This window comes from Anabrus simplex, chromosome 1, assembly GCF_040414725.1.
Source record: "Anabrus simplex isolate iqAnaSimp1 chromosome 1, ASM4041472v1, whole genome shotgun sequence".
Classification (NCBI taxonomy): domain Eukaryota; kingdom Metazoa; phylum Arthropoda; class Insecta; order Orthoptera; family Tettigoniidae; genus Anabrus; species Anabrus simplex.
Genome location: NC_090265.1, coordinates 1,801,057,208 through 1,801,084,449, shown reverse-complemented (window position 1 = coordinate 1,801,084,449; position 27,242 = coordinate 1,801,057,208). Strand labels below are relative to the sequence as shown.

At 40.1% G+C, this 27,242-nt stretch overlaps 1 protein-coding gene across 4 annotated transcripts in view; it reads left to right on the top strand.

Annotated features, from left to right (window-relative positions):
* Positions 1–26,676, top strand: part of LOC136883064 (micronuclear linker histone polyprotein) — a 163,422-nt gene extending 136,746 nt beyond the window's left edge. For all 4 annotated transcript variants that reach the window (XM_067155246.2, XM_068229787.1, XM_067155236.2 and 1 more), the window contains one exon: positions 26,328–26,676. In XM_067155246.2, the coding sequence (XP_067011347.2) occupies positions 26,328–26,424 (97 nt within the window). In that variant the 3' untranslated portion in view covers positions 26,425–26,676. The remainder of the gene's footprint in view (positions 1–26,327) is intronic.
* The last annotated feature ends 566 nt before the right edge of the window (positions 26,677–27,242 follow it).

Here is a 27,242-nt window from a genome sequence, read left to right as displayed (position 1 = left end):
ATGTTGGTAATGGCAGAGACGTTCTGTTCGCTGGGCCGGATGCCATGTTTATCAATGATATGTCCCAGGTATTGAACTTGCGGTTGAAAGAAGGTGCATTTAGCAAGATTAGCATGCAGGCCAATTTTCTTTCAATTTTGTGAGAAGCAGGCATAGATTACGCAGATGATCCTGATGATCTTTTCCCGTAACAATAATGTCATCAAGATAATTAGCACAACCAGGAATGAAGGCTGTAAGTTGCTCTAAATATCGCTGGAAAATTGCAGCGGAGGAAGATACACCAAATGGTAGGCGCTGGAGCTGTAGAAGACCAAGAGGGGTATTTAGTGTGAGGTACTGTTTAGATTCTTCATCTAAGAGTAGCTGGAGATAAGCTTCTATCAGGTCCACTTTAGAGAAAAACTGTCCACCGCCTAAACGGTGAAATAAGTCTTCAGGACGGGGAATTATGAAAACGTCTGTTTCAATTTGAGAGTTGATTGTAGAACAAAAATCACCATAAATGTGGATATTACCATTTGCCTTCTTGACTACGATGAGCGGTGTAGCCCATTTACTGGAGTTAACTCTTTCAGTCATAATTTTTCATTTTTTAAGCAAAAAATGTGAAACTTTGAAAATTAGTTACACTTATGTTTATTAACATTTGTACCAAAAAACAGTTACGTACAATAACTAGAATCCTAGATCTAGAGCGTCCTACAAATAGGACACTGTGACTTGTTAGCCTAAATTAAAACTATACTGGGCCCTTTCTTTTACAAACACATCATTGATAATTAGAAGAAAATTAGAAATAAAAATGAAAATAAAACACTACACCTACTGCCAGGTACTCCATAGCAGCGACCTCAGTAGTCATTAGACATTGTGGGAGAGCAGAGTGGGGCGCTCTGTGGAACTCACGGACTTCGAACGTGGTCAGGCGATTGGGTGTCACTTGTGTCAGAAGTCTGTACGCGAGATTTCCACACTCCTAAACATCCCTTGGTCCACTGTTTCTGATGTGATAGTGAAGTTGTTAGGTACACTTTGGTGTAAAATGTCGTGAAGTTTCACACTTGTGGCCAGAGCTTACCAATCCCCTTTTAGAAGAGATAAAAAAAATGAAAGGTCGATTCCACTATATCGCCGAGCGTTAATAGAAACGGCTTTCGCAAGTATCAAACTCAAGATCGATGCGTAAGAGGCAGAATGCTCCAGTATACAAGTTCTAACTCACAAGGCAATAAACTCAGCAGAGCGGAGCGCAGAGGAAGGTATAATACACAAAGCCGTACTTCGGAACATTCCAAAAAAAACATTAATGGTGGGCCATACCCAAGAGGAGTTATCGTGGTAAGTGCATGTTAAATCATAGGAAAGGAATACCAGAAAAGAGAACTCTCAAAGCACAGAATTTTTTTTTTTTAAGATAACATATATATTGAATAAAGTTTTCAAAATAACAAGATGTAGATCCACAAAAAAGATATAAAACAGATCACGAGGGACTATTTCAATGGTCAATAATCTAGTTTAGATAGGCACACACAATTACAACAAAGGGTAAAATGACCCGTAAAAATCAACATTATCTTTGGTTACAACGAGGGATAAAAACCCCGAGAATTACAACTGTCTTTGAGGTACAACCAAGGGGTAAATGCCCCGTGAATTACACATATCTTGACTCGTACAAATTCGAGTGAAAAGGTTAAACCTGAGCAAATCAATGTTCTTGTTTACATACAAGCTCCCATAGGAGGGCCATTTGATGAACTGGAATAAGATAGTTAAAAAACAATTGGCAGTAATTTTAATTGAAGAGAGGTTTACAATACAAAAAAAAAGGGAGTACTTTGCAAGATACTACCACAATCCCCCAGATTCGTGTTTCAGCTTAGACCATATAGGAAAACATATGAACATCGATAGATCATAAAAGGGTTAGCAGACCGCGATACACCATCTTAAATAACAAAGGTAAACAAAAGGATAAAGATAATAAAGGAAGGGAAAGGGAAAAGGAGGGCAATGAGGCGAAGAAAGAAGAAAAATCAGGAGGGATAAGGAGACAGAGTACTGATCAGGCCGCGAAGCTCCCACATCACATGAATGGAAGGCAAAGTTCACACATCACACATCGCGAGTCCAGTCCACATTCTCGATTCACTTTTCTATCTCAAGTTCGGAGTTAGAATTTTACCAGAGTGTCAATTTCGTAATGCCCTTAAAAAAAAGGACTAAAGTTCGGACTCCAATTAACAAGCCGAAGAAAAGGGCAAAATAGAATGAATGTTAATATGAGGAGAAATATGAAGTCTGCTCACCCAGTACGCTGAACGGAGAAATTTTAAAACCAGTATGTACACAGGCCAGCCGCGCACACTTCCAGAGCTTCCACTGCCTATCACAACATTTGATCCACACCTGAACATCGAACAAGCACACGCAGCCCGTATATATACGGAACCGAGGTCGCCGTGGAACATGCGAGAAGCGATGACGTCACAGGGCCTCGCGTGGAGCGATGAAACAGTCCAGACAGTCAAGTGGCAGGCGTGAAGGCAGACAGTTCGTGTAGCGAGACGATGCGTTGGGTTTGAGCGTAGAAGAAAAATAAGGTAAGCGATTTGAACACGTTACATATTCTGCCCACCCGAAGAAATCCGAAGGATTAGAGTGGCTGCTGACGAAACGGCGATGAGGAATAGAGATGACGATGGCGGTCCAGGAGATGCCAAGCGATGTGGGCGTAGATGAAGAGTAGAGAATCTGATGACAGCATAGGCGACGGCAGGCGGAGAAGCAGATCCGAAGAATGATGAAAGAGAAGACAGAGAGCTGCAGGTCCCACGAAGTCGCAGCGCGGCGCCAACTCGAGGATAGGGCAGGCAGAAGCAGCAGGGCGAAAAGAAAAGAAAACGGAGAACATGAATGACAAGATAACAGATAAAAGAAGGAAAAGAGAAGGGGGGGGGGGAAACGGGAGAAGGGCAAGGGAACGATGCGGATCGACAGGGTAAAGGAACATAATTAATTAAAAGGTCTGCATAACACGTTAAGAATAGAAACGTACAGATTATAAAAACAATACACAAAAAAGACCACATTAAATATAAAAAGGGGGAGGATCAAGCATGAAAATATATTTTTAGGCAGTGGGAGATGGACCTGGGTGAGCAGAGACAGAAAAAAAAGGGAGAAAGGGAGAACAAAAAAAGTGAAGGGAAGAAGGTGATGGACAGCGAATTAAGTAGGCAAAAGAACAAGCAAAAAAAAAAAAAAAAAAGAGAGTAATAACCGACCCGATCAATACTCATCTCCCCCCCTCCCCCCTGGGAGAAAAAGAGAAAGAGTAAGGGAAAAAAAGGTGGGGGGAAAAGAGAAGGAATTAAGTATGAAACGGCTTTAGAAGAGAAAAATGAGCCTTTCGGAGGTCAGTAGGGGATTCCACAGACTGGAGCTGCGCGGTATTAGGCGAGGGAAAAGAAAGAATACGGAAGGGACCCAACCAACGAGGAGAGAGTTTATCAGAAATATTCTGAGGTGCAGAGCTGAGGGGGTGATTTTTAAGAAGAACTAAATAAAAATATTTAAATTTAGAAGGTAAGACACGAGAATTACACAGTTTCTTGTGAACTTCGCTGGCCTGAAGGAGCTTTTGATAAGCGGAATGCAATTGGGAATGATTAAGACGATGAGAGGGGGTCCAAAAGCGAGGGTAGATCCCACGTTAGAGCAAGAGGGGTATTCAACTCACGGCCGAGAAAGAGTTTAGCCGGAGTGCAACCGGTAGGGGAATTAATGGTGGAATTGAGGGCCGGAACAAAAGAAGGAAGTTCGGTGTCCCATGATTTCTCGTTTTGGGAGTGGAAAATAGATAGAAATGTTTTCAGGTTACGGTGGTAGCGTTCAATGGTATTTGCCTGAGGGTGATACGGGGAAGTGCAAACTTTTTTAATGCCGAGAGAAAAACAAAAATTATAGAGGTGAAAATCGAAGCATTATCAGAAATGAGAACTTTAGGGAGACCAGTGATAGGAAAGATGTAATTAAACGAAAGATTGATAACAATTTGTGAGGAGATATTTCTCAAAGGACAAACAATAAGAAATTTAGAAAAATCATCTAACAGAGTGAAAATATATGAATTGGATTTAGAGGATTTAACGATAGGGCCAACAATGTAAATGTAAAACTTTTCAGACGAATAAGTAGCAGGAGAAGCGGCATAGGAGCCGTAAAGAAGGTGATTTAACGGTTTATGTTTCTGACAAGAAGGGCAAGATCGAACCCACGAAAAAATGTCTTTACGCATTTGCGGCCAAAAAAATTGGGAGGCAAGGCGAGCGTAGGTCTTAGCTCTTCCAAAGTGGCCGCCCATAGGCGAATCATGAAAATATTGAAATACCATAGATCGGAGAGTGGAAGGAAGAACCAGGTGAGGAGTAGCTTTAGGGGTAGGTTTAAAAAGAAGGAGTTGGTGGTGGACCCGAAATGGGCCAGAATAATTAGGAGAAGTAATTTCTTGAGAAATTTGTTGACAGTACGGGTCAAGCTGTTGATGGTGCAAGCAAGATTGAAAAGAGAGGGGAAAGTTAGTTAAAGAAGAGACGGAAATAACAGAGTTAACGGGAAGGGAATCAAGTTCGGAGGGTTGAAGGTGGTGGTCATCAAAGAGACGGGAAAGAGCATCGGCAACAGAATTATTATAACCGGAAACGAATTTTAAGGAGAATTTGAAACGAGACAGGCGGAGTAACCAACGACCAGTACGAGCAATTTTTGGGGCATTATGTAGTAGCAAAGAAAGAGCCTGTTTATCAGCGCTGACAATGAATTCACGATGGTCAAGGTATTCAGAAAAGTGTTCTATTGAGAGAATAAGAGCCAGGGCTTCTTTTTCATAAGTAGAATACTTTTGTTCAACAGGGGATAACAGGCGGCTAAAATAGGCAACAGGAAGCGTACGGTCATTAACAGTTTGTTGAAGGACAGCGCCAATGGCAATGTCCGAGGCATCAGTGGATAGTTCAAAGGTAAGATTAAAGTCCGGAATTTGTAAAAGGGGAGCATGGGATAATTTAGATTTGAGAAGATCAAAGGCCATTTGTTGCTGAGGGGACCAGTGAAATTTCACCCCTTTCCTTTTGAGTTTATTCAATGGATCAGCAATGGATGAAAAATTAGGGATGTACTTGGTGTAGAAGCTGACCATTCCCAAAATGGATCGTAAATGTTTCAAGTTAGTAGGAGGGGGTATCTTATTAATGGCGGAGACACGGTCAGGGTCAACAGCAATACCATCAGAGCTCAATATGTGGCCAAGAAATTTAATCGAGGTTTGGGCGATCAAAACTTTAGAGGGATTAACGGTGAGACCGACATTGCGAAGACGAGTAAGGACTTCGCGTACATGAGACAAATGCGATTCAAAATCAGGAGAAAAAACTAAGATATCATCAACGAAAGGAAAAAGATATTTATACTTAATGTCAGGAAAAAGGGAGTCCACAAAACGCTGCATTATTTGGGAGCCTAGATTAAGGCCAAAAGGAACTTTTTTTAAATTGATAGAGCCCATTAGGAGTCATGAACGCCGTATACCGAGAACTGAGATCATCTAAGGGAGCTGATTGTAGGCAGAATTGAGGTCAAAAATTGAGAAAAATTTAGAACCGGAAAAATGTTGGAATGCCGAATTTAATTTAGGCATCGGATAGGCGTCATAGACGATTTTCTCATTGAGCTTCCTGTAATCAACAATGAACCTCGCAGAACCATCAGGCTTATCCACCACAAAGGCGGGGGAGGCATAATCGGAAGATGATGGAATAATAGTATTGTCTTTAAGCATTTTCTGAAGCAACTGATTTAAAACTTTCGTACGAGGAGGGCTAAGAAAATAAGGCGAAGAGCAAACCGGAGTAGAATCCACTAAATCGATATGTGCAAAAAAATTCTTAACTGTTCCCAAATCAGAGGTAATAACATCCGAAAATTCGGTAAGTAAAGCTTGAACCTGATCAGAATACATAGAGTTAATAGTAGGAAGTAGGGAATGTGAACGAAAAGGAAAATCAGATATGCTAATCAACGCAACAAACTTGTCCGAAAAGGAAAAAAAACTTTAGACTGGGCGGAATCGAGAAGGAGACCAGTATGCAAAAAAAAATCATATCCTAAGATAACCGGGAATGACAAGTCCTCAACAATCTGAAAAGTGAAAGGCCAAGAAAGGTGCTGTAGTTTAATATGTAACAAGATACTACCCAAAATTTGTAAGGGTTGATTAGAAACCGAAAGACATCGAAGGGAAGATGGAAGATATTTCAAATGAGGATTATTGTGAAGTAAATCTTTATAAAATTGGGAACTAGTAAGTGACACTGCCGCCCCAGAATCGAGGAGGGCGACAGAGGGAAGGTTATTAACAGTAAGCAAAACATGACAACTCGGGGGTAAAAAGGAAACAGAATCAAGTATGGATTGGGAAGATGCGGATACGGAGGTAAGCTCCGAAGAATAAGGCAGATATTCCCCATGTGAACGCCTACTGCCTAAGGACGCGGGTGAAGGGCGTTTACCGAAGGCAAATTAGTACATTGACGGGCAATGTGGCCCGGTAATTTACAGCAATAGCAGGTTATGGGAGGACGAACACTAAGGGGGGGTACTGCAGGCAAAGAAGAACGTAAGGGAGGAGCAGTAATAGGTGGAGGAGAGACGGAAGCATAGTAGGAACGATCCCCTAAAGAATTTATAGTATGTTGTTGAGCGAGATTGTAGAGTTGAAAGAGGGAAACAGGGGGAGCAAGAACATTAAAAAGCATGCGGAATGATGGGGCGGCATAAAACTGAATAATAGAGATCAGTTTGGAGGTATTATATGAAATATTTAAAACATCACTATAAGTGATGATAGAGTCCAAATAGTCGTGCGCAGGTTCGTTGGATAGCTGGTGGCATCTGATAAACTCGGTACTTAGTTTGTGACGGACTTCTAGGGGTAAGAAATAATTGTGTATCGCATATCTCAATTCATACCAATTTGTAAAGTTTGACATATTATCCAACCAAAAGGTGGAAAAAAACCCCCCGTAGTTTTGGTGGAGAGGAGGCCAATTAATTGGGGAAAAGAGGCAACTTTTATATTTAAGAACTTGCGAACCGAAAACAGCCAAATGGTACGATTTCGGGGATCTGTCGCTAATAGTTGGGGAACTTGTAATAACGACTGCTTAATAATTTGTACATTAAGTGCACTATCAACAGAGGGGGTAGTAGGTACTGGTGGTTTAGTATCATCAGATTGAAAATCAGGTGTGTGGTTGGATGAAGACGGGTATAGGGAGGGAGAAGACGGAGCAGAAGAAAAGGAAATTAAATTCGGTACAGGAGGGTTGGGCAGTGATAAATTTGGTGGTAGCGGAGAAGATAACAATGAAGAGTCTTCCCCTAAAGGGAAGTTATCGGGGAAGCAAGCCATAAGTACGACCGGGAAGAAGAAAGAGAAAGAAAAGGAAGAATAAAGATAATCAAAATAGAGGGTAATCTGCTACCATATGTTAGGTACACTTTGGTGTAAAATGTCATGAAGTTTCACACTTGTGGCCAGAGCTTACCAATCCCCTTTTAGAAGAGATAAAAAAAATGAAAGGTCGATTCCACTATATCGCCGAGCGTTAATAGAAACGGCTTTCGCAAGTATCAAACTCAAGATCGATGCGTAAGAGGCAGAATGCTCCAGTATACAAGTTCTAACTCACAAGGCAATAAACACAGCAGAGCGGAGCGCAGAGGAAGGTATAATACACAAAGCCGTACTTCGGAACATTCCAAAAAAAGCATTAATGGTGGGCCATACCCAAGAGGAGTTATCGTGGTAAGTGCATGTTAAATCATAGGAAAGGAATACCAGAAAAGAGAACTCTCAAAGCACAGAATTTTTTTTTTTAAGATAACATATATATTGAATAAAGTTTTCAAAATAACAAGATGTAGATCCACAAAAAAGATATAAAACAGATCACGAGGGACTATTTCAATGGTCAATAATCTAGTTTAGATAGGCACATACAATTACAACGAAGGGTAAAAATGACCCGTAAAAATCAACATTATCTTTGGTTACAACGAGGGATAAAAACCCCGAGAATTACAACTGTCTTTGAGGTACAACCAAGGGGTAAATGCCCCGTGAATTACACATATCTTGACTCGTACAAATTCGAGTGAAAAGGTTAAACCTGAGCAAATCAATGTTCTTGTTTACATACAAGCTCCCATAGGAGGGCCATTTGATGAACTGGAATAAGATAGTTAAAAAACAATTGGCAGTAATTTTAATTGAAGAGAGGTTTACAATACAAAAAAAAAGGGAGTACTTTGCAAGATACTACCACAATCCCCCAGATTCGTGTTTCAGCTTAGACCATATAGGAAAACATATGAACATCGATAGATCATAAAAGGGTTAGCAGACCGCGATACACCATCTTAAATAACAAAGGTAAACAAAAGGATAAAGATAATAAAGGAAGGGAAAGGGAAAAGGAGGGCAATGAGGCGAAGAAAGAAGAAAAATCAGGAGGGATAAGGAGACAGAGTACTGATCAGGCCGCGAAGCTCCCACATCACATGAATGGAAGGCAAAGTTCACACATCACACATCGCAAGTCCAGTCCACATTCTCGATTCACTTTTCTATCTCAAGTTCGGAGTTAGAATTTTACCAGAGTGTCAATTTCGTAATGCCCTTAAAAAAGGACTAAAGTTCGGACTCCAATTAACAAGCCGAAGAAAAGGGCAAAATAGAATGAATGTTAATATGAGGAGAAATATGAAGTCTGCTCACCCAGTACGTTGAACGGAGAAATTTTAAAACCAGTATGTACACAGGCCAGCCGCGCACACTTCCAGAGCTTCCACTGCCTATCACAACATTTGATCCACACCTGAACATCGAACAAGCACACGCAGCCCGTATATATACGGAACCGAGGTCGCCGTGGAACATGCGAGAAGCGATGACGTCACAGGGCCTCGCGTGGAGCGATGAAACAGTCCAGACAGTCAAGTGGCAGGCGTGAAGGCAGACAGTTCGTGTAGCGAGACGATGCGTTGGGTTTGAGCATAGAAGAAAAATAAGGTAAGCGATTTGAGCACGTTACAAAGTGGAAATGTGAAGGGACACGTACAGTACGAAAGCATACAGGCCGACCTTGTCTGTTGACTGACAGAGACCGCCGACAGTTGAAGAGGGTCGTAAAGTGTAATAGGCAGGCATCTATCCAGAATATTACACAGGAATTCCAAACTGCATCAGGATCCACTCCAAGTACTATAACAGTTCGACGTGAGGTGAGAGAACTTGGATTTCATGGGGGGGGGAGGCTGTACATAAGCCACACATCACGGAAATCGATGCCAAATGACGCCTCGCTTGGTGTAAGGAGCATAAACATTTGACGATTGAACAGTGGAAAAATGTTGTGTGGAGTGATGAATCACGGTACACAATGTGGCGATCCGATGGCAGGATGTGGGTATGGCGAATGCCTGGTGAACGTCATCTGCCAGCATGTGTAGTGCTAACAGTAAAATTCGGAGGCGATGGTGAAATGGTGTGGTCGTGCTTTTCATGGAGGGGTTTGCATCCCTTGCTGTTTTGCATGGCACTATCACAGCACAGGCCTATGTTGATGTTTTAAGCACCTTCTTGCTTCCCACTGTTGACGAGCACTTTGGGGATGCGATTGCATCTTTCAACATGATTGAGCACCTGTTCATAATGCACGGCCTGTGGTGGAGTGGTTACACGACAATAACATCCCCGTCATGGACTGGTCTGCACAGAGTCCCGACCTGAATCCTACCGAACACCTTTGGGATGTTTTGGAACGCCAACTTCGTGCCAGGCCTCACCGAACGACATCGCTACCTCTCCTCAGTGCACCGCTCCGTGGAGAATGGGCTGCTGTCCTAGATCTAGCACGATATTTTAAAAACATCTGCAGCTGACCATTATACAGATTCACAGTTTCTAATAATATGTCTTGAAAATATAAAGCCTATTTGATACCAAAAATTTATCTCCTTTTCTATAGCTATTCTAAGTATATAAACATGTTTCAAAGGAAGGTGGTTTTGTATAATCGATATACAGTATTTGATGTCATGGCATATTTGATTCATTGTTTCCGCATACATTACATCCCTACAGAGGGCATAATATACAATCCATAGAGGTTGTTGTTGAAGGAACAGTATACTGGCATGGCAAGAGTGTATAGCTTTTCAAAGATGATTATGGTGAACGGAAATCAATCGTCCTAAATCTAGGACATTGTGACTGAAAGGGTTAACTGGAGCTACAATACCGACTGCTAGCCATCTCTGTAATTCTTGCATAACTTGATCCTGAAGTGCAAGTGGGACTGGGCGTGCCTTATAAAAGCGAGCCGTGGCTCCTAATTTAAGCTAGATGATAGCTGTGTATCCTTTGGCTGTGCCTAGGGTGGAGTCGAAAACTTCCGGAAATTGCTCTAGTAGGTTAGTGACATCGGAGGTGGGTTGCAATGCAGAAACGACATTGACGTCATGTATCTGAAATCCGAATAGGTTGAAGAGATCTATGCCTAGAATGTTGGATGCAGTGTAGTTGTTGACAGCCGGTAAGGTAACTACTTTATGAATGTCCTTATAACAGTGATTTTGCCTTTAATATCAATCTTCTTCTTGTTAAAAGTGACAAGCTGGACATCTAAAGTTAAGAACTTCATTTTGGTCCGTATTGAATGTAGATTTACACTATAAATTGAGGATAATTATGTCCACCTTTTCAATACAAATACAATGTGACGTCATTAACACATCACGAATTTGTTACCTTTCAAAAAATTGGGACCGGTTTTGGCATTATTTGTATGCCACCATCAGCCATAGTTACCAAAGACTTATACTGTAACATATCTCTACACCTAGTACAAATAGGTTACTGTTTCCAATTTGATAATAGGTGAACTCATTTTAATACATGTCAGTTTTGACCAAAATGCACAATTGCCTTTAAACGCCTAGTAGTTATAAAAATTTCAAAGATTGAAATTTTTTTTAACTGGATGCTAAATCAGCATTTTGTAATATTTAAAGAAACTGACAAAAGCTTTAACTTTAGTCAAAAATTGTATAGAAGTAATAAGTCATAATATGTTGCATATAATATGCTACCAATTTTAATCTTAAGTTTTAAGGACTACACCAAAAAATTTGTAATAGTTATGTAAGAATATGGTCAAATTTTTATATATATTTATGTTGTATGTCATGTTAATATTGTACTTAAGCCTTGTCACAAAGTTTCCTATGGCTGATGATGGCATACAAATAATGCCGAAACTGTGATCGCTGCCATAAAATAGGGCATATCAAGACTGTCTGTCAGAGTAAGTCCTGCCCTGAATGTCCTACTGAGAAGAAAAAACAGGACATGGAAGTTGATCAAATCAACCTTGTTCTACCTACAACCAATTCTAGCAAGATCATCATTCCGATCACTTTTCCAGATCACTCGACTGATTTCCAATTGGATGCTGGATCGCCTGTCTCCATTATCAATTCTAAGGATTCCCGCATTGTAGTAGCTCACTAAAAATTCTTTCAGTGCCGAATGAAAACGCACCAGACTCGCCCTCGTAGAAGGAAGATCATTCTAGAATTGGTGCTGATGAGCTCTATAGAGAAACTGAAGTGGTAGGTGGTATAATTGTTCAGGAAGTTAACATAAAGGCGATAGAAAGGAAGGTTTTAAAAGTAGGACTATCGGGCAGTACCCTATGGTCGATAAGACTGGGATGAGGGAGTTTGATAAAAGTAATTATGATTGCAGGAATATGGTAAATGAAAACTTTAACAGCATATGGGATGGGCTTAAAGCAGTTGCTGAGAAGAGAGAAAACAGACATGTACCTTTAAAGGGGGTTAGATTAGTGGTGGGGACAGAGCAAGGAGGATTGTAGAGTAACTCTGTTCTAGCAGTTATGTGACATCACAGCGGATCACCGATTTATCTGTATAGAGCAAGTGAGCAGAAATACGCTGCTATTTACACTGCAGATTGATACAATTGTCCAGTTTGTCTGTATCATGTTGGTGTATTACATTTTTATCATTTCTTAAATATTTTAACACAAAATTTTACAAAAGAAACTTTCTTAAAACATGTCCATCTTTTCAATACATTTGTCAACTATTCATTTACACTAAATAGCTTATTTGAAGATAGTATATGTTTCAATCCTCAGCTAACATTGACAACGTTAAAATGAACAAGATACAAAGACATTTTAAAATACCAAGTTCCACATTGACAACCATCTATCAAGAATTTGCAATGGCAGTTATGTCTACCGCACAAAAGAACATTTCGAACTTCTTTGTTATATTTACCACGTGATCAGATAGAAGTCTCATGAATCAGAAGTTTATGATCAAATTTATAGATATAAAAGCAGCAAGACTGTTTACAAGTTGGTTGTAATGTGTTGGAACCTACAAGGATATTGAAATTAGCGAAGAAGTTGCCTAAGGATAATGTGATGGCAAGCATAACCCGTTGTCGTGTGTATTTTAGCAAAAAAGTGGAAGGATATGTAGGTACTTTAGGGCAGGAACAGGTTCCGGGAATTATTAATGAACGCAGGCAGTGGATATGTGAGGATTTACAAAGGCAGAAATATTGCCGGTCAGCTTCGCAAGTGTTGCATGTAAGCTCGTTAGGTATAGTTCAGTTTGGGATTTAGAAAGTTTGTTCCAGTGAGGCTCAGCCTCTAGGATTCCAGCAAGATTTTAGAGTCAGGTCAAATGGACTGAGAGGGTAGGTCATGGGAGACTACTGATGAAAATGAGGTCTACTGAACTAGACAAAAGAGTGGTTCAATGAAACCAGATCTCGGAGAATATGTAGAGAACTGGACAGACGATGTTACACTGTAGAGAGTAATAAATAAGTTAGTATTTTGAGATGGACAGCGGACAATGGTATAGTGGCAAATGGGGTGAAAAGTGTTGCTGGAGTGGATCAGTGTATCAGCCAAATCAAATTTAAACCAGAATTTAAAAGTAGCAGCTCTGGTAGCGAACTAGAAATGGGTGGGGCTTTGAGAGGATGTTAGTGGGGATGTCCGGAGTAGGGGTCTTGATGCGTCACACGACACAGAGCGACCGCCATGAGCGAGCAAGAAGTACACATTCCGTTGCACAAGTTTGTGCAGAAACAAGGCACCAAAGCTTTGAAAATTTTGAGAAGGCTCTGTGCACAGTTTGGGGATGCAACCCTTTCAAAGACCCTGGTGTATGAACGGCGTGGCAGGATGGGAAGAAGTGGAAAACGAGCCCCACCAAAGACGACGGTGGACGTGCTGTACATGACCTTATTGAGGAAGATCGGTACATAAAAATTTCTGAAATTGCTTCAACATAGGAATAACGTTTGGAAGTGTTCATGCCATCATCAGTGATGAACTCAACCCTGCCTTGTGAGTTCCTCGTCTTCTTACCCGGGAACAAAAACAAATTGTGCCAGGATGTTTGTCGGAGGCGTCTCAATTGCTCTGAGGAGGAAGGATATGATTTTTTGCGTTGCATTGTGACTTCTGATGAAACTTGGGTTCATCGTTACACCCCGGAGTCGAAACAAGCAAGCATGGAGTGGCGGGAACGAGGTGCAGCTGGACGTCAAAGCCAAAACACGCCTTTCTGCTGGAAAGGTGCCTGCAACTGTTTTTTTGGGACAGTGTGGAAAAAATGGAGGAAATGCATTGGACACCTCTGGAACATCCTCCTTGCATTCCGGACTTGTCACCTTGTGATTATACTTGTTTGGACCACTGAAAGAAGAACTGAGAGGAAAGTGATTTGATGATGATGCAGTGGTAGAGGAGTACGTGCGCAACTGGCTGTATACATGTTCTTCTTCTTCTTCTTTTTGAGGATGGTATACAAAGTTGCCAGCTCGGTGGCAAAAATGTGTGTCAAGTTCAGGAGACTATGTAGAGAAATGAGGTGCTTATTACGTATTTGCTGATGATTCAATAAAATTCTAAAAAATAATTCCAGTTTATATTTGATTCACCTAATAAGTCTTCATTGGGGTAATCACATTAACAGGAATGTAAATGTGGTACCGGGTTTCAGTAATGATGTGAAGAGAGGGTGTATAAGACACTGGAAAGACCCCAATCAGTTAACGGTTCCAGTGTATGGGACCCTCCTTCAAGAACGGGAAAGGATTCAAAGGAAAGTGGCACGATTTGTTCTGGGTGATTTCCAACAAAAGAGAAGTGTTAAGAAACCGTGGGCTGGGGAAGACTTGGAATAAGGAGATCAGCTACTCGACTTCCATTTACACCCTTTGCCATTAAAATTCCAGAGTAGTATTGTGTTAGGAAACTTGACAACCAGTTAATTAGGACAGTTTGATACACCTGTCTTTCCTTCAGCTTAGCACAGTTATTTCTGGAAGTGTGAGAACCACGCAGGATCGCCTTAGTTTAGGCCAGGGGTTTAAAGCTGGATGCTCTTCCTCATGTTTCGTAATTTTTTCAGGTGAAAAACCCAGCACAAGATTGAGCAGGATTCAAACCTCAGCCATTTGGGTTGAAAGCCTGTAGCTAAGGTACTGCATTAATCAAGTCACAGAATTTGATACACCTCGACATTTAATCTAGTTTTGTAATACCAAAATTCTGCTTAAGAATACTCAATTCTACTCTAATAATAAACCCAGGAGTCTTGATGAGTTTGTGCCACCTCAGATGCAATAAAATATTTGGTTGACATTTTCATTGTCCCACACTGCTCAGCATTTAATATTTAAAAATTGGACATTCCTGCTTTAGTCAAGCATGTGCTATGTTTTTATTGTTCTAAATTAGTTTTTATAGATCTTAAGTTTGGAATTTCATTATGCAGAGTCGTATGACATGTTTATGATCTGTTAATGTCTGTGTTATGATTCTGTTAATTTGTATTTATATGACTTAAATCTAAAAAATCACACTGAGGAAGCCTTTAAAGAGGGTGAAAGATGTATGGGACATTGCACATCATTTCAGAAAAAACACTGTAGATATGAACTTAGGGTCTTCTAAAAATGTTGAGAATATTAAAAGGTAGAGAAGTAAATGAGGTTTTCTTTTCATATGTACCATGAAATATAGGCTTTTGAATGGTAAATGATGTGGGTTGTTCACGGTATTATCGAGATTAAAATGTTTGTTTTATCTGTACACATCAGTGCTTTTAGTTTTAAATCTGTGTTTTCAGTTTTATGGGGCTACGAATGATGTATGAGTATATTGTGGATTCTCTCAGAACCAACAGTGAGATTGAGCTCCCATAAGAAGCTACTGGGGTGATAAACAACAACATAGTGTCGACCACCAGTCTCAATGTAAGATCCCTGGTATTTGTTGTACCAGGACCTAGCAAGTAGGTCTTCATCCATTTCTGCGGGGGTTTCATACACCCAACGACTTGACGCAACCCCAGAGGTGTTAGATCATGCTGGCCATGGGACATTAACATCAAAGTGGGCTGGTGCACAGTCGTGTTGAAACCACATCCTTTTGCCGACAACATTCTCCAGGAACTGTGGCTGCACACCAGGTAACGTGGACCAGTCAAAGGGGGAGGCAGCAAATGTCCTATTAGGTGATCTCACCCATACGTTTATCTGCTGGTGGATTGTCCTCACTCCAAACTTAGCTGTTGCAGCTGTTGAAAACACTATCACGGGTGAACAATACCAACTGTACAAAGTACTGCCGCGGATAATCCATTGACAGGAGTGAACACGGGACTCAAAATCCGTTTGTCTCAGTGCTTGCACACGTTCTTTATGATAGGGATGTAATACCTGTTCCGCCAGTACTCTTGACACTATATCCTTCGAAGTGTGCGTTTGACGGGCAAGTTGATGGCTGACACCATCTCCTCAAAGTTTGGTGTTCGGACATGTCTTTGGCAGAAACCATGGCCGGTTCTCTGTGGCGTGAACAAACCCATCTCTTGTAAGTTGGTGTCCACGGAGATAAACTTCTTCCAGTTAGGATGGTGCCTGTTGGGAAAGCATTCTCTGTACATTCATGCTGCTTTACGGCACTATACATAGTATTAACTAGGCGGATCATTCATCTCTCTAAATACTGGGCCATTATGGTCAAGATTATTAATAGCACTATATCCTGCTGCACTGTACACAGTATCACACCTCACCATGGACACATCACAAGCTGCCTGATGCAATGGACAACTGACACCAGGAATATTGGTGTGCATGGCGCACAGGTTATTGCACTGGTGCAATGCATGCAGTCGTCACATGACACACGTGCTCTGAGCTAAGTTGTGTACAGTACGTCTGTTTGGTGGTCAGGGGTGTTTGCAGTTTATCACCCGCTGCCTGTTTTTGTGTACAACAGACACCTGGGATCTTTGCGAGAGTGCGCCGTTGTGATATATGCATTGAGACTGGTGATAGTCACTTTGAACAATTACTATTAGCTACGTTGTTGTACACTGTTTATGTCCATAACACAATAAATATGCATTTCCGACCATTGGTTCTCTATATCTATCCACTATCACCTGTTTTAATTTGACCTAAAAGGTTTGAGACACCCTGTATAGGGTTACGGCACTATATATCGAACACTTGAGGTTATCTCTATGAATTATTGATCAGTATTTTTTTCCAGTGAAGAAAGGACCTCTGAAATAGTTATAAAACCTTAACGGAACATCCCCTGGTTGCAACTGGCTTGTTCAGACTTTTAAAATGTACAATTTTTAGGCTCCAGGCGCCTTTGTAACCGTACGTATGTACGACTCCCGAGTTTTTAGGTTAGGAAATTTTCGTATATAGTTTGTTACGTTAAAATCATGTAATTTTGTTTATTTACCATGTAAAAACGTAATATTATAAGAAGAATGTATAGTTAGGGAATATTGCATATGTTCATCATTATATTTTGTATAAATTTCTGTTTGGGTAAGAGTCCGTAAATATGGCCTAGCCGTAAGGATTGTGCAACTGGGAAAACTGCGACTATATCGGGAAGGACGGTTGAAGTCAGTTGGATGTGTTGCAACAAATGGCTGGAAAACACGGGGTACGGCAGGTTGTATCGGTTGAAGAATTGGAGTGAATCAATGTGGACATACATGAGTGGACGGTCTATGTCACATCATATACTCGATAGCCAATGCGAGGGCTTTGTTTTGAGCGAGGTTTGTGTTGACAGAGTGACGCGGGAAGAAGTGCCGGTGTGAGCGTTGCTACCACTAAACTTTTCAGGACGCGATTACCACGTGTAGCAAGCCTATATAAGCATGTACGCGTGTGCGGCGAGTCATTCTGATTCGAACTCTAATGCTGTTTCTGATTGTGTTTCTGTCTCTGATTCTGTGTGTTTTCTCACTCGAACCGGCGCGCGGGAGCTACTTTGCGCATAGTCCTAGGCAATGTTGTATTGTTCTTGAGTATCGTTTTCGGAGTGAGCACGCTATATGTTGCTGATGCTAATGAGTTTCTGGCGGATGTTAGGTCAAAGACGCTACTTAAGTGTTTATTTGTAACTTCAACTCTGTACAATAAGTTGGACTACAATTCTTCTACGAGATTATGTACAGTGGATGTGGTGATGCGTACAGAATCGAGATTCGGTAGTGGATGTGTGATTGAGCACAGAGCTGATTCTTGGTCGAGGAGATCGTCGGCCGAGTATCCACTTTCAGTTGCAGAAACCTGAGGCGTTACACCAATCTGTGCGGCACTCGAGAAGAACTCAAGACGTCGATGAAGTGTGTAAATAGGGTTAGGGATGCTCTTCGTAAAGAAGGTTGCATCCGTACGTAGAGAAAGTCGTCGTACTTTTCTCTACCAGAATACGATTTTTGTTCTATAACAGTAGTGAGTGTAGTGGGACTCTTACCTGGAGGTATGTTAAGAAATGTATATATAGTATCAACAATTTTATTGATGGTTTGTAGTGTGTATATTTGCCTTTGTAAATGACAAACGAGTAGGTCTCGTGAAGTAATGATTTGGTTGTTGTTAGTAGTGTGTATATTGCCTTTGTAAACGACAAACGAGTAGGTCTCGTGAAGTAATGATTTGGTTGTTGTTAGTAGTGTGTATATTGCCTTTGTAAACGACAAACGAGTAGGTCTCGTGAAGTAATGATTTGGTTGTTGTTAGTAGTGTGTATATTGCCTTTGTAAACGACAAACGAGTAGGTCTCGTGAAGTAATGATTTGGTTGTTGTTAGTGGTGTGTATATTTGCTTTTGTAAACGACAAACGAGTAGGTCTCGTGAAGTAATGATTTGGTTGTTGTTAGTGGTGTGTATATTTGCTTTTGTAAACGACAAGCGAGTAGGTCTCGTGAGGTAATGATTAATGTTGGTCGTAGTTGTTTGTACGTTGCCTTTGCGGACGGCAATCAGGAGGGGGTCTCTTTAAGTGATGATTATTGTGGTATTTATTATTTTGGGAGTAAAGTTCTGGTATCAAACTTGCAGTAAATCTTTTTATCAGTGGAGTGAGGATGAACCTGGCATGCTACCTTCATCTAATTTCAGGGGTAAACAGGTAAGGTTACAAAGCAAGTCTGGAGCCTCGTCAGCCTGATGACCGTCGCCTTGAGAGAGGGAGTTACTCGTTGCTCTATATAGTTATATATTCCTGTAATTGTTTTACAGGTGGCGCCCATTGTCTTGGTATTTATACTTATTTCACTCCGTTCATTAATTATATAAATTTTTATTATTTATTGGTAGTCTTCAAATAGTTACAATTGGCGCCGTCAACGTGAGGCAGAATGATATCCAGACTTGCTATATGACCTTGGTAGGCACATTTGGTCCAGTGTTTTAATGAGCTTGTGTTAGGAGTTATGTATCGGTGTTGTCATGTTTTGAGTTCTATGTTTTATCAGTGGAATATGAATAATAGTAAGAGTAATAGTAGTGTAATGAATTTGAGAAGGAGAAAAGTGCATAAAGGAAGTATGTCAGTTAATGATGAGGAGAGCAGTTGTGGCACAAGCACACAAAGTTTGATGAAAGTAGTTTTCAGAGTGATAATATGTCTGTGGAAAAAGTGTATGGAATTGTAGTGGGGGGTGAAGGGGAAGGTAGTGATCAAAATCAAAGTAGCATGGGGGGTAATAATGAGTTTATGAAGTTAGTATTGGAGCAGTTGGCCAAATTGATTGATCAAGGGAATAATTTAAGTAGTCAAATTAGTAATCAGGGGAAGGAATTAAGTGATAAAATTAGTAATGTAGGGGAGGAGGTAAGTAATTTAATTGATAAGCATTGCACGGCAGCTAATGATTGGGGTAGTAGTGTGGGGAAAGGAATTGATAATGTAGGGAGGGAAGGTGATGATTTGAGGGATTTTGGGGGTAAGGGGTGTGAAGAAAAGGAGGAGGATTTGTCGGAGGACCTACTATGTGCTAAAATTGATGGTGATAACACTGTGGTAATTGATGCTCTTTGGGAAGTTGCAGAAATTGAAAAGGAAGTTAGTTGTAAAGGTGATGAAGATTATTTTGTGGAGGAGGAGTCTTTGAGGAAGACATATCATGTTGTAGAGGATGGTGTAATTGAGGAGATTAATGTTACGTCGATAATGTGTCTGAGTAGTGATGATTTTGAGATTAATGAAACTTCCGTTAAGAGGGTCAAGAGCAACAGTGTTGATGGCATGAATGATGTGCGAGTGGGAACAGCGATGAAAGATAGGGAAGTGGGAGAATTTAGTAGTAATGGTCGGGATCTCGAGTTCAGTGATAGTAGTGATTTCAGGAAGAGAGAGAGTGTGAGTGAAGGAAAGTGTGAGAAGGGTTGTGTGAATGAGATTGAGGTGATTGAAGCTGGTATGTCTGATAAGGATGAGTGGAGGAAAACTGTCGATGCTGTGGGTGAAATTCTTTGTGAAGTGGAGGTTAGGTCACATTTTGTGCATAATGAGAATCATAAGAGTGGTTGTGAATATTATGGGGATTCAGGGTTTGAAGATTTTATGAGGAGTAATTGTGTTGGAAAGCTTTTTGGTATTTGGAGAAAGTTCAAAGAAATTGAGAGTGACAATGTGTATGAGAGAACAGGAGGTCGATTCAAACGTATGTTGAGTGGAATATCTGATGCTGAAGATCGTACGAATGATTTCATTGAAGTGTGGAAGAGTATTGATGAAAGAGGTGCGATTGTGGTGTGTTTTCAGAACAGGAGGGATGTTTTGATTGTGAAATGTATGAGTGTTCCGAATGAACGTCTGTGTAAGTTGTGTGTGAAAGAATGGGAAGAGAGTTTTTGTGTGAGATTGGCAACCATGGTAGATCTACCCTCAGCAGAAGTGGTATCTTCAAAGGTGATTGATTTAGCGAGGCAGAATTTAAGGAAGTCAGCTGATAGGAGAATGATGCAGCAGGGGAGGCATCATGGAGATAGTTTTGAAGTAGGGGAGGAGGTGTTACTAAAGGTTCCACACATTTCATCTGCAGACAACAAAGAAATTCATAAGTTTTTTCAATTGTATCAGGGACCTTACACAGTAGGTAAGAAAGGTGGCAAATGTGCTTATCACCTGTTGAATAACAAAGGTGACATGATTGGTACACACAATATTCACAATCTTAAGAGGTATGTAAGGTGAAGTATTGTAAGTTCAGATGTTTTGTGTATGTTAAGAAGAATATGCGAATTTTCTTGAAATCCTGAGTGACTTTGACAGGCTGTGTAGGCTGCTGTACTGAAAAGACTGTGATTTGCTCAGATGTATTGTATATAATCTTCACAAATCAAGGGGAGGTATTGTAACCGTACGTATGTACGACTCCCGAGTTTTTAGGTTAGGAAATTTTCGTATATAGTTTGTTACGTTAAAATCATGTAATTTTGTTTATTTACCATGTAAAAACGTAATATTATAAGAAGAATGTATAGTTAGGGAATATTGCATATGTTCATCATTATATTTTGTATAAATTTCTGTTTGGGTAAGAGTCCGTAAATATGGCCTAGCCGTAAGGATTGTGCAACTGGGAAAACTGCGACTATATCGGGAAGGACGGTTGAAGTCAGTTGGATGTGTTGCAACAAATGGCTGGAAAACACGGGGTACGGCAGGTTGTATCGGTTGAAGAATTGGAGTGAATCAATGTGGACATACATGAGTGGACGGTCTATGTCACATCATATACTCGATAGCCAATGCGAGGGCTTTGTTTTGAGCGAGGTTTGTGTTGACAGAGTGACGCGGGAAGAAGTGCCGGTGTGAGCGTTGCTACCACTAAACTTTTCAGGACGCGATTACCACGTGTAGCAAGCCTATATAAGCATGTACGCGTGTGCGGCGAGTCATTCTGATTCGAACTCTAATGCTGTTTCTGATTGTGTTTCTGTCTCTGATTCTGTGTGTTTTCTCACTCGAACCGGCGCGCGGGAGCTACTTTGCGCATAGTCCTAGGCAATGTTGTATTGTTCTTGAGTATCGTTTTCGGAGTGAGCACGCTATACGTTGCTGATGCTAATGAGTTTCTGGCGGATGTTAGGTCAAAGACGCTACTTAAGTGTTTATTTGTAACTTCAACTCTGTACAATAAGTTGGACTACAATTCTTCTACGAGATTATGTACAGTGGATGTGGTGATGCGTACAGAATCGAGATTCGGTAGTGGATGTGTGATTGAGCACAGAGCTGATTCTTGGTCGAGGAGATCGTCGGCCGAGTATCCACTTTCAGTTGCAGAAACCTGAGGCGTTACACCAATCTGTGCGGCACTCGAGAAGAACTCAAGACGTCGATGAAGTGTGTAAATAGGGTTAGGGATGCTCTTCGTAAAGAAGGTTGCATCCGTACGTAGAGAAAGTCGTCGTACTTTTCTCTACCAGAATACGATTTTTGTTCTATAACAGTAGTGAGTGTAGTGGGACTCTTACCTGGAGGTATGTTAAGAAATGTATATATAGTATCAACAATTTTATTGATGGTTTGTAGTGTGTATATTTGCCTTTGTAAATGACAAACGAGTAGGTCTCGTGAAGTAATGATTTGGTTGTTGTTAGTAGTGTGTATATTGCCTTTGTAAACGACAAACGAGTAGGTCTCGTGAAGTAATGATTTGGTTGTTGTTAGTAGTGTGTATATTGCCTTTGTAAACGACAAACGAGTAGGTCTCGTGAAGTAATGATTTGGTTGTTGTTAGTAGTGTGTATATTGCCTTTGTAAACGACAAACGAGTAGGTCTCGTGAAGTAATGATTTGGTTGTTGTTAGTGGTGTGTATATTTGCTTTTGTAAACGACAAACGAGTAGGTCTCGTGAAGTAATGATTTGGTTGTTGTTAGTAGTGTGTATATTGCCTTTGTAAACGACAAGCGAGTAGGTCTCGTGAGGTAATGATTAATGTTGGTCGTAGTTGTTTGTACGTTGCCTTTGCGGACGGCAATCAGGAGGGGGTCTCTTTAAGTGATGATTATTGTGGTATTTATTATATTTTTGTTTATTATTTTGGGAGTAAAGTTCTGGTATCAAACTTGCAGTAAATCTTTTTATCAGTGGAGTGAGGATGAACCTGGCATGCTACCTTCATCTAATTTCAGGGGTAAACAGGTAAGGTTACAAAGCAAGTCTGGAGCCTCGTCAGCCTGATGACCGTCGCCTTGAGAGAGGGAGTTACTCGTTGCTCTATATAGTTATATATTCCTGTAATTGTTTTACAGGTGGCGCCCATTGTCTTGGTATTTATACTTATTTCACTCCGTTCATTAATTATATATATTTTTATTATTTATTGGTAGTCTTCAAATAGTTACACCTTTAAATGCAACAGTTGTATTTCTTCATATATTGAACGGTCTGCGTTATATATCGATCAGTGAGGTCTTATTTATCGAACACGATTTTTATATATCGAACGGTAAGGTTTTAAATTCCGAACAGAAATATTTATTTTAAATCAATTTATTTTAGACATTATATGATTGTGATAACATGAGCAAAATAGAATGATTCTTAAATATAAATCACAAAAGTTGAGGAAGCAATATTAATACACATTAAAATATCCTGAGAAACACCCCCCCCCCCCCCAAAAAAAAAAAACTGTTTCTTATCTCTACCCTTCCACAGAGAACAGAACATATCTTTAGACTTCCTTGTTTCTTTTCTTTCTTCTCAATTCTTCCCGGTACTCCTTTGAAGATATCGCGTATGTTTTCTTTAATCTAAACTGATGAGGTTTTTCTGGTACTTGAGGAACTTTGAGAAAATCTCTGAAAGAATCTTCGCTACTACTTGAGGTGGGTGAGCAAGCAAGTTCCAAAGCAATTTCATGCTCATTCAATATTTTCGGCTTGTGAACTTTTACTCCACTCTTCAAAATGACAGCACCAGGAAGATCTGTCTTGGGAGAAGGTACATACACCTCTAAACGTTCATCATTCCATGTGAAATCATCTCTTCCCTGATCACCATCATCTTCTGATGAACTGTCTGTCATCGTTTCATTCTGATTAGTAGATATTGTTTCACATGTTGCATTGTACCGAGTTGTAACACTTTTCCAATAAGCATACAAATCTGGTTCACTATCATTCTGCTTTTCTCCATCATGTCTTAGTTTGTCATTGAAGTTATCGAGAATGCGAGAAGGCAAGAATTCCTCCAGGTCATCAAGCACAAACTTTAACTTCTGATTGGAAGTGGAAAGGGATGATGGGCTGCCTTCATCATTCTCTTGCTGTTGCCTTCCCACCGGGGATTTCAAAATATCTGCAACACATTTTGTGTAATCCACAGTGTTGGGATCTAGCGGATAGAGACCACACTTACGAAAGGCGCTTTTCACAATATCTGGCCTAATAGCATCATCCCAAACTTTCTTTAACATGGGTGCAAAATTTACCTTGGTTGCTGATGCACCGAGAGTTCGTATTTTCTCGTCTTGAAGAGCATTTTCCCATGCTCTCTTTAGAGGTGCAAATACCCCCACATCTGCTGGTTGCAGAAGATGGGTGGCGTTAGGGAAAAGGCAGTACAAAATTATTCCATCATCATGGCAATATTCACTGACTTGAAGGGATAAGTGACTCCTGTGTCCATCAAGAAATAAAATAACAGGAAGTGTAATTGTCTGTACCTCTAGCAATGAGGTAGTTCTTCATCCAGCCACTTTCAGTTTTCTCGTAGATCCAAGGCTCAGGTACACTGCTGAAGTCGTATGTTGCTGTAGACGATCATTGTTGGGGCACAACGCCCGTCGGCACAGAAATTTCCTTCTTTCTCTTTAGAGGTTGCCATAATTTGAAGCTGTTCCCCTCTGACTCCAAGGTACTTTCCTGAAACCTTATGGAACAGAAAATTTGTCTCGTCTGCATTGAATCTTCCATAATTGAACTTACATCCTCAGATTCCAGGAGCACGACAGTCCAGCAAACCAACCACGTATTCTCTCTTCAGAGACAGCAGCCCTGCCCTTGCTAATGGTTTCAGCCTTCTTCTGAGACAGGGAAGGATGCCGTCCCATAAAACATTTGAACCAGGTTTTACCAGGTCTTCCATACTTAAACGGTGTGCTCCTTTCTGATGACTGCACAATTTGCTGAACAGTGTCAAGTAAATTCTTTTTCTTCAACGGAAATCCTCTCTTAGCCATGTTGATAACCCATTCACTAATGCCCTCTTCTTCTCGTGGACTCAAGAACGGCTTCCGCCCAAGGGCAGTCTGAATCCTCTGACGTCCAGAAAGTTTGTCATTTAACGTTGTTAAAGGGACCTGGTATGTTTTAGATGCCTCCCTTTGCGACATCATACCAGACTTAACCTGTTGAACAGCTTCAGTCAAGACAGATAATGAATACTGACACCTTTTCATTTCTTCAACAGGTTTAACTTTGGCTTTTGGGATAGTTCCCCCCATTGGGCGTCTTAATTTTGACCATAGTCAAGCTCTGAGCACTAGTTAAGGAAATAAATAATTATTTTCTGCTTTCTAATTTTAAATAGCTAAAATGTAATAAAATTGTTTTTTTCAAAGAGTGCGGGATAACTGCCCCCACACCCCCCCTCTTGTCGACGCCACTTTATTTGCCGCCGACGACGAGAAACCTTGGATAGTGACAGGATTATTAAATAAAGTGATTAGAACTACGTACGGCATCGGACAGACACAAGACTTCGTAAAGAAAATCTAACTATACCCGATGAAGTTCAAAATTCAGGCCCTCTCAAATTAGAGATAGACGCCTCAGCAGTCACGACCACAGATATCCGGACTTCGGCGCCAAATAAAACAGTACTACAAATTAAAATCATAAACAGCCCTTTCGTTTTCAGTGGTGTTCGATATTAAGGATTGTTTTTGTATTAAATGAACCTCATTTATCGAACATCCTTTCGATATTTGAAAATGGGAGTCAAATATCGAACAGTATTTTATTTTAGAAATAAATATGAAGATAGGTGAAAACTCACAATACAAGAAAATAATAAACATGTATGTATGTTAACACAACCTATTATTTAAAGGATACCTTCTGAAGACACTATTTTACCGACAAAAACAGATAATCACAGGGACACTGCACCTTAGTAACAATACAACAATCTCATCAAAATCCTGCCAAGTCCAAAGTTCTAAGACTTTCCCGCGCTCGCCAACACGGTAACGACTTCGACCTATCGATTGATATAAAGCTAAGTTTGGAAGGGTGAATTTAGAAATCTCACATGTTATGTAAAATTTTCTATATCCTTATTTTGAAACGGGATGTGCGAACTGTTCGATATTTAAAGGGTGTTCGATATATATAGTGCCATTACCCTATTTTTTAATGTGGAGAAAGGTCGATTTTAGTAAGTATGTTCCAAGAACATGTTAAAACATAACTAAATTCTTAAGACAGTAATTATTATTGTATCTGTATACCAGTATAAAGAAATTAAAGTCCTGTCTTTAATATTACTGTAAGAAGTTAACTTATATACTGTACACAACATTTCATATAATGAAGACTCTTGAACAGAGGAAGCTGATATTGTGCAGAATGAATTAACTTTATTTCTCTGAATTGTTACTTCAAAATTTAAAAACATATTTTCCCCCCATCTGATTTCACATGAAATAGCCATATGCATAACATTGTAATGAAAAGTTTAGTCATGCTTGTATTCGGGGCATACAGATTTTCAGCCGGTCACTTTCCGTTGCAGGAATTTACAAATCCTACATATTTTCTAAATGATGCTTGTGGTTCTTTTCCCCATCAGGTTATGCCGATTTGGTCCTCAAGCTAAATATGTTGCCCGTGAGATCAGACTCACTCAAGACTCGTCAGACCAAAATGCAATTAGAGGAGCAGCTTAATAAATTAGAAGAAGGAATCAAAGTATTTTCAAGGCCTAAAGTGTATGTCAAAGTTGGAGGTTAGTTGATGGATCATGGTAGTGATGTGCTTATCCACTGAGAACTTTGTTAATTATAGAGGAACTTGTATATTTTTCCATGACTTTCATGTACATATGGATTTTGTTACCAGTTTTTGTTACTGTACACTTGTTTGTAGTATGGATACACAGAGTAACACTCTTGTAAAACATGTAAATAATAAAAGACTGTTTTCCATAATTCCTGGTCTTATTACATTTTTTCTGTATTCTCTCAGGATACTTAAAGGACAGATGTTTGATTATACAGTTTCCATATAGGATATTTAAAAAATACAAATTAAGCTTATTCCAGTCTGTGCATTGCAAAATATCTACTAAAGTAGAGACATTTTCTGAATAGTAGAGACTGATGTCTTCACAGCCAAGAATAATACATGATATTCTTTTGAATTTACCTCTGTGAAATGAGGCAAGCCTCTGTAAAATATAAAATTTCCTTGCAGTTCTTGTTTCACAGGCGATAAACTTAAAAGGATATTGTGTCTAAATACTTTTTTTTTCTTTCCTTTTTTGGTGTAGGTTTTGTTGTTGATCTCACACCATTTTGGATGTTGGCAATCAGCATGGTAACAAATCTTTTATCTGCAACTGACCAGAAAAGTCCCTCCAAACTTGTACTGAATTATGTTCTCAAGTTTTTCAGCCAAGAAACTCTTTTTTTTTTTTCCAGGTCCTGATTTTCCTTCCATCTTCCTCTGAAGAATGCATTGCAGTAAAGCATATTGTTGCCTGTTT